This window comes from Archocentrus centrarchus, chromosome 7, assembly GCF_007364275.1.
Source record: "Archocentrus centrarchus isolate MPI-CPG fArcCen1 chromosome 7, fArcCen1, whole genome shotgun sequence".
Classification (NCBI taxonomy): Eukaryota; Metazoa; Chordata; class Actinopteri; order Cichliformes; family Cichlidae; genus Archocentrus; species Archocentrus centrarchus.
In genome coordinates this window covers 34,996,147-35,004,413 of record NC_044352.1, presented here as the reverse complement: position 1 = coordinate 35,004,413, position 8,267 = coordinate 34,996,147, and the positions used below count along the sequence as shown (strand labels likewise).

The following is an 8,267-nucleotide window of genomic DNA, read 5'->3' as shown; positions in this document are numbered from 1 at the left end:
TGGTATAGTGACAATATTTTATGCAGTTCCAACGTGTTATTGAATAGTTTAACTTCTACATTAATACATAAAAATACATAAATGGGTCTATTTAAAAAAAAATTGCGGATGGTAATGCTCTAACCGTCCGGTGTAGCTTCAAGGTTAACTGCGAAACAGGGAGAGTGCCCGGAAGTTAGTCATGGCCTGGCGGCCTTCAAAATAAGGCGTTTCCTCTATATCACCTTAGAATCGGTGGTTGCATATTTGTTTGCTTTTTTCCCCTAATATATAAGTCCAATGCCCAAGCTATGCTACAAATGTGATATATGTAACGTTATCGCTGTTACACCCACACACGCGCACAAGATTTTTTATGGCGAAAATACCATCAGGAAGTTACATTGGTTGTATATCATTTAACTTTACACCGATCTTCCGTTTCACATACCACTCGCCAGACACACGCTCCATTCATCCCTGCGTTTGTATTCACCGGTGTACGCTTCGCAGCTGGCATTGTGTGGCTGAAGAGGGCCACGGGCAGGCATGTCAGGCTCAACTTCCCCGCCTTCCATAGTGGAGGCTGTGGGCACTGAGGGATGTTTTCCCCCTGGATACAAGCCGTTCAAACCTGAGGAGCACGGCCTGGAGCGCGGGTTCCGTCTCACGAGCTTTTCGGAACTGAAGGGATGAGGCTGCAAAGTCCCGCAGGAGGCTCTGCTCAAACTCCTGGCGGGACTGGAGCCGGACCGGGCCGACGGCACAGGGAAGGCCGGAGACCAAGCTCCGGAGTTCGGCCAACAGTTACCTGGACCGCGACTCGGTAAGGAACAAACTCAAAGTTAGCAGAGCTAGCCATTATGGCCTAATAACCCAACTGGTTAACGTCAGGTAGCTAATACAACTGTTGCTAACCTAGCTAGCTTCTGTTAACTAATCGCAGCTCATCTGACAGATTGAAAGCTGTGGACGAAAAACAGTTTGTTTAAATTTTCTCTCCCTCACTGACATTCACACACATACACACTCTCACACAGACACACAAATACATAAAAGACGGCCCAACTTATCGCTTAGCAAAATCTAAATAATGCATGCATGTAATAGATGACTAGCCAAGGAGAAGAGAGTTTCGTGAGTTATCAAATAACCACACGGCAAGTATGAGTCAGCATTTCGTGCTGATGTCAAACATTCCTCTTGTAAATGAGTTGCGCACTTTCTAGCGCCGTGTAAAAGCAATATACGGAGTGATCCCAAACATTTAAGTATCAATGTAAAGTCCACACAGTGTCAGCCAATTCCAATCAGCAGTCCCGTAATAAATACGCTACTACATTTATTTAACTGCAGTTAAATACACACTACTTAGAAAGTAGACGCGGTAATAACCCTTAAAGTAAGTCAGCATTTATTGCCTTGTCCTCATCGCTGTGGTGGGTTTCCAGGTATAGGGATGGACTGCGCTGTGATTCCTCTGAGGCATGGAGGGCTGTCACTAGTCCAGACCACAGATTTCTTTTACCCTCTGGTTGAAGATCCTTACATGATGGTGAGTTTACCGGCATGCATTTCCCATCACTAAGCATTAACAAACAGTACATGGGCACCCCACCGCCGTTTGCTGGGAAATTATTAAGGAGGCTAAGCTGTTCAGACACCTTAACAGGGTAACTTGATGATTGTTAGGCGATTGTTAGACCTTTGTTAAAAGTGACTAATTTTATTTATTTATTTACAATATTATCAGATATGACATACTCCACAAAAAGTACAACCTCGGCTAATTGTTTTTGTCAATAAAGACTTTCTCCCTTTTATATTAGTGGATATTAGCCAAGAAAACCAAAATAAACAAAAAAAAAGATTAAATTATCATTTATTTTGTCCAAAATGATACTGCAAACCGTAATATCAAGACAAAAACCCATCACAGATAATTATGCATGCTTTGGGTCATGCTAGTGATGATTTGAAGTTTCTGTTCAGCAGTTGAGCCATGATTTTGAGAAGTGCCATTGGCAGTTTATGAGCAAGATTTCTCTTTCTTTGAGTGCCGTCTCTATCTATGAGCACATCGTGAAACCAAGAGTAACATTACTGTGACTCTCTCTGTTTGTCTCTCAGGGCAGGATAGCGTGTGCTAATGTCCTCAGTGATCTCTACGCCATGGGAATCACAGAGTGTGACAACATGCTGATGCTGCTGAGTGTCAGCCAGAAGATGAATGAAAAGGTAGCATTTTGTGTGGTATTGAGTTAGTCCCTGTTGTGATTATGAAAAGGATGTTGTCAATAGATTTGTATCATTGTACTTTTCATTAACAAACTAACACTAGTTAAAGGTAGCATGAGTTCTCCATTCATACTTCATGTGCATGTGTGACACAGGACCGTGAGCGGGTGATGCCACTGATGATTCGAGGCTTTCGCGACGCAGCAGAGGAGGGAGGGACTTCAGTGACAGGTGGCCAGACCGTGATCAATCCCTGGATCATTGTGGGAGGTGTAGCATCGGTTGTCTGCCAGCCTAACGAGTTCATCATGTGAGTCCCTGAAACAGCTCTAGTTTGCTGTAGATGGCTAGATACTTTATTAATCCCAAAGGAAATTTAGGCATCCACTAGCTTTGTTACACAAGACATCAAACACCAGATACATACATGCACCATAGAAAGTGTCCTGAACTGTGGATGCACAGTGTGGTTCTCCAGCTGCACAGCGAATCATTAAGACTGCATCAGAGATCATTGGTGCCCCTCTTCCATCCCTGGACCAAATCTGAGAAAAAGAACAAAAAAAAAATCAGGTGGATTACACACACCCTGGACAATGTCTTTTTGGCACCCTCCCAGGCTCAGGGCCATGAGGTCACAGACAGAAAAGCTTAAACGCAATTTCTTCCACAGAGCCGTAAAAGCTCGGCTATAAGCCAGAGCATGGACCCTGACACTTTGTATCTCACTGGACTTTGCACTTCACACTCTTCATCCACACTTTATGGACATTTAGGCCTGTGTTATCTTATTTTTTGTTGCTATTGCAAGGGGTGGTTATCCTACAGGCAAACAATACAAGATTGATTCATAAGAGTTATGAATACTGTACAAAAGCTGTAGCCAGAACTAGATTAAATAGAAATGTAGATGTGCGTGGGGCTAATATAGCCTTCTGTGATGAATGGGGGACAAGAGACCTCCTCAGTCTGCCACTGGTGCAGGACAGTGACAGCAGTCTGCAGTGTGTTCCTCTGCCTCAGGAATACACTGCAGAGGGCGCCAGTTGTTGTGCATAATGATCAACAATTTACTGAGTTTTTTTTTTCTCTGCCACTGATGTAAGAGTCTCCTGCTCTGTGCAACCACAGAGCACCACTCTCTTTCCTAACCAGTCTGTTTAGTTGTGTCCTGCTTTGTAAGGATGCCTCCTCTGCAAACCACTGTGTAGAAGAGAACGCTGGCAACTACTGACTGGAAGAACATCAGCAGGAGTTCACTGCAGATGTTGAAAGACCTCAGCCTATTCAGGAAGCCTGAACCTCTGCCTCCTCCCATAAAGTGCACTTGTGTTAGCTGACCAGTCCAGTTTGTTGTCCAGTTGCAATCCCTCATACACCCCACAGTTGCAGTGTCACCTGAGAACCTCTGCATGTGACTCTGAATTGTATTTAAAGTCATAAATGAATAAAACAGGGGAAAGCACCATGCCCTGGGGAACAGTCCCTCACCCTGACCAGCCGTGGTCTCCCAGTGACTCCGTTATCCAGGATACTAGGTGTTGGTGCACTCTCAGTGGTCAGTTTGTCTCTCAGTATGAGCTGCTGAATAATGTTGAAAGAAGAAGTCAAAAACCGTGATCCTCACAGCGCCGCTCCCCTTCTCTGTGTCCAGGGGCTGTCGGATGATAGGCAGCACCGCTGTCTTATCTCTTACAATTGCCGTATTCTGGGTGTGACTCTGACCTTTATTGTTTGGCACCCCCCCCCCCCCCCCCCCCCAATCATTCACATTTCCTGCTTGTGTCTCACTGCAGAGCTGTCTATGGAGACAGAGACAAAGAAACAGCTAAATGTTTTATGAAAAGGTGCGACTCACAAAACGCAGAGATGCATAAATCTTGGTGTTGTGTTATTTTCCAGGCCTGACGGTGCTGTACCAGGTGACGTCCTGGTGCTGACTAAACCTCTGGGGACCCGGGTGGCTGTGAACGCTCACCAGTGGCTCGATCAGGTTAGCCACTCATCTTGCTGGGTTGCTCGTGAAACGACTGACCCAGAGATTAATATTCTTGTCTCTATTTTTGTCTCACCAGCCTGAAAAGTGGAACAGGATCAAGCTGGTCATCACCAAAGAGGAAGTTATAGAGGCCTATCAGGAAGCTATGTTTTCCATGGCAACGCTAAACCGCACAGGTACACTGCTTTGATTAAGCTCTGGTCTGCATTCATTAGTGGTCATGGAAATGTAATTAATGATTGAATAACAGTTTTTATGTTTTTGTTTTGTTCTCTTGTGCGGTTCTACATGTTTTGCCTCCAGCGGCAGGTCTAATGCACAAGTACCAGGCCCACGCTGCCACAGATGTGACGGGTTTTGGCTTGCTGGGTCACGCCAACAACCTGGCATCACAGCAGCAAAACGAGGTGGCCTTCGTTATCCACAACCTTCCAATCATAGCCAAGATGGCTGCCATCAGTAAAGCCTGCGGAAACATATTCAACCTGGTTCAAGGCACTTCAGCCGAGACTTCGGGTACAAATACTGACATTAAACACGTGGTTATGTTTGCATGAACGCAGTATTTAAAGCTATAACCTCACATCCCTTCTCCACCTTTACCTCCAGGTGGGCTGCTAGTGTGTCTGCCCAGAGAGCAAGCAGCCAAGTTCTGCTCGGAGATGAAAAACCTCAGCTCCGGAGCAGCGGGTCAAGGGGCGGTGGGCGGGGCATGGATTATTGGTATTGTAGAGAAAGGTGACCGCCGTGCCCGCATCATTGACAAACCCCGCATTATCGAGGTTCCACCCCGAGGAAGCCAAGCAGCAAATCAGGACAACAGCTCCACCAGCCCTGACCCAAGCCCCAACGTGTCATAGACACTGAAACCCTTTGACACTGTTCTGGTGTGTGTGTGCGTGTGCGCATGTGAGAATGAGAGTAGAGTGTGTATATGTGTCTTAATACGTTGTCCATCCCTTCCTCCTCTTCTGTCATAAAGCTGACAGCGCACAGACCAAATTCCGTGTCATGTGATCCAGTGAGAGAGGAAAGGGACCACAGGCAGCATACATCTCCAGCTTTAGAAGGAGCTGCTGAAACACGGTGTACTTTTGATCTTTCATGTTGTAATTTCAGGGTACAGTGCAGTACTGCCCCGCTGTCATGTTTATTTAGAGCTGTTATTTTTCCTTGTTGCCTTTCATATAGAAAACTGGTCTTATATGATTTATCAAATTCATAAACAGCTTCTGGAAAATGAGTTTCAATTCTGTAGAGAAAACATTCCCAATCATTCTTACCCAAAGTAGCAAATAATGAAAGCAGAGTGTGCATGTGCGTGCATGTGTTTTATGGTTTGATTGGGGTGGTTTCTTTTAGGATGGATGGCTAACATCAAATGTGTTAATCTGGTGATGGTTTAATGTGGAAAAGAAATGGTTCATCACTCCTGGGACCTGGCTCTGCCCACGCCATCCAGAGGAAGGTTTGAGCAGCTTCCTTTGGGGCCACTTGGGCCGTGTTCAGATCGACGGCCGATTGACGGTCCAAGCGCCTGGTCCACCCCTCCTTTTTAATGAAGCTCTGCCGTTCAAACCCCAGCGGGGCCTGGCAGAGTGGATGTGTGTCTTTGGTTCAGGGGTTGGACTTGCAGCGCCGGAGGTCTAAGGCTGTCTGTGTTTGTAGATTTCTTGCTTTTCACAGTCAAATAAACCCATCATCTACTCAGACCACAATGCTGTTTGGGTCTTGTGCGACTGTAATGTGAAGACATGCTTTTGTTGATAGACTACTTTTATTATTCTGAAAGGAAACCTTCACTGCACAAAAAGAACAAATAACATTGCAGTAGAGCTATTCCTGCTCCTGTTTTTATTGAGTAGCTTTCTGTGATTCACAGTCCTCTTGATACTGGGCCCTGGCCTTCATCCTGTGTCTAAAATAAGCTCATTCAGCTCCCTTTGTGCTCATCGCTGAAATTACCATATTTGAGGTATTCATCGTCACTGACTTCACACAGAGCTGAGAGTAAACCTGAGGGTTTAGAGCAGTCTGAAGCCCGAGCTTTTGCCTCACAGGGATTAGTACACACAATGAAATCATTATTTGAACCTTTGGTCAGATTTAACACAAGCGTACAGTTGTGTTTACACTGTACTGCAGCATTGCTAGCAACATTAATCCTGCCTGTCTGTCTTGGCAACATTAAGCAGCTCTCCCATCACGCTGGTGACGACTTGGACGTCTCAGGCCACGCCCACACTGACATGTCTTCATTTTGAAACTTTCATTCTAGAATAATGGCTACATTTACACTCCAGAGATGGTGAGATTGAGACAGCAGTTTTACTTTCTGGTATTGACACCGACACGTGTTCACTGCTCGATTTGGGTTTCGCTACATCCCCCTGCCTGATTTGCCAAACCCCATCACATGATCCTTTTCTGGAATAAGGAAAAAAAACATCTGTCAAGCCTACCAGTGGGTAAATGAGACAATGAGTCTCAAGAGATTTTCCTGTATAAATAAAGGATTAATAACAATTTCAGTTAAATTTAGCATTTTGTTATGCTTAAATGCCTATGTGTGCAGAATGTTAAAGGGACACTCCACCAGTTTTCTGAGGCCTTAATTACTGTAGTTTAACAACGTCTGTATCTGTGTAAAGATATCTGATCCATGGGTTTTTGGATGTACACCTGGTACCTGTTACAAGGGGTTGAATATCAATTGTCCCTGGAGAACACTTAAAGGGCTTTTTCTGTTAAGAGTCATCTAATAATCTAGAAGTCTCAGCTGCTTGATAACATGGGGCCCTGGCTGAGCTCTGAGCACAAAGCAAACCTGACTATTTCCAAATGTGGTCAAATCAGAATGACCACATTCTGATCCTGGTGCATTCTGTGTGTCTGTGGACAGGTCACATTTGTATGTAAACGACAGGCGACAGGTTTTAATTTATTTTAATGTACATTTAATTTTATTAAAACAAAAAAAATCTCTATTATAAATATAATTTACTCGATTAGAGTGTAGCTTAGGCAAGAAACAAACTGAAGCTCAGCTGCAGTTCTGTCAGATCGGCTGAGCACACAAGTAACAGTAACCTGTACTCTGCAAGCCACTTTGCAGTCCCCACTGCCCCAGCTCCTCCTATCATGCTGTATTGGAATTACTCAGCATCATATCTGTGGTCAGTGATGCTGCTCTGATCTGGGCTGGCTCCTCTACTAGCCTCTGACTTTCCACATGTGCATACAGACCAGCAGTGATTTCCCAGACCACAGCCATTACACCAGAATTACATTGCTGCAGGTGGAAGTTCCCATCTTCTTCTGACTATAGTGGACTTGTAATTATTTGACTTTCTTCTTAATGTTATACAAGGTCTGATTACCTGGCAAGAGTAGGAAAAGACTGTGTGGCCCCAGATATCCAAGAACCTAACAGACTGTTTAGTAGTCAGTTGTTGGGTCTATAAACTGAATAAATCTATCATGCGTATTTTGCTGTGTGCAGTGTGTTTCTGTTTTAGACAACATGCCCAAAGAATGAAAGTAACAAGAGTCACTGCCAGCCACCAGTTTATTGGGAGCCTTCATGGGTTAGTCAGGCTCTGTCCTGGGTAGTTTACTCTATAGGATTGTACTGTATGTCAGTCTGCACACGACTAGCAGCCATAGTCAGATGAATGTAATGGCCTAAAGTGCAAAATTCTCGAGTGAAATGTAAACTGAGTATCAGATATGGGCGAGTGAGGAAGCGCCATTGCAGCGGCTACTGTGCTATATTCACTCCAGCCACAAGAGAGCAGTGTGGGATTAAACATGAAATGACAGGGCAGAAGAAGAAATGCGGACGTGCAGACGGTGTAAACATTGTAGTCATTCGTGTTGTGTTGTTACGAACGAACCTCCTCATTCAAAGTACTAAACGGTAATGCTTTTAAAAGAAATAAGTCCATCTGTTTTTGGGTTGCTGCGTGATAGAAAAGCTTTACGTTTTGTGTCAGCGGCTGTTTTGTCAAACGTCAGCAGATGATGCAGATGTAGGTGCTTGTTACTGAGA

At 44.6% G+C, this 8,267-nt stretch overlaps 1 protein-coding gene across 1 annotated transcript; it reads left to right on the top strand.

The window, feature by feature from the left end:
- Nucleotides 1-400: 400 nt before the first annotated feature.
- Nucleotides 401-5,934, top strand: sephs3 (selenophosphate synthetase 3). The gene is made up of 8 exons (XM_030733544.1): nt 401-805; nt 1,431-1,534; nt 2,110-2,217; nt 2,373-2,527; nt 4,120-4,210; nt 4,293-4,392; nt 4,520-4,732; nt 4,826-5,934. Exons 1-8 carry the CDS (start codon nt 529-531, stop codon nt 5,074-5,076), a joined length of 1,299 nt encoding a protein of 432 aa, XP_030589404.1. The 5' UTR covers nt 401-528; the 3' UTR covers nt 5,077-5,934.
- Nucleotides 5,935-8,267: the final 2,333 nt, after the last annotated feature.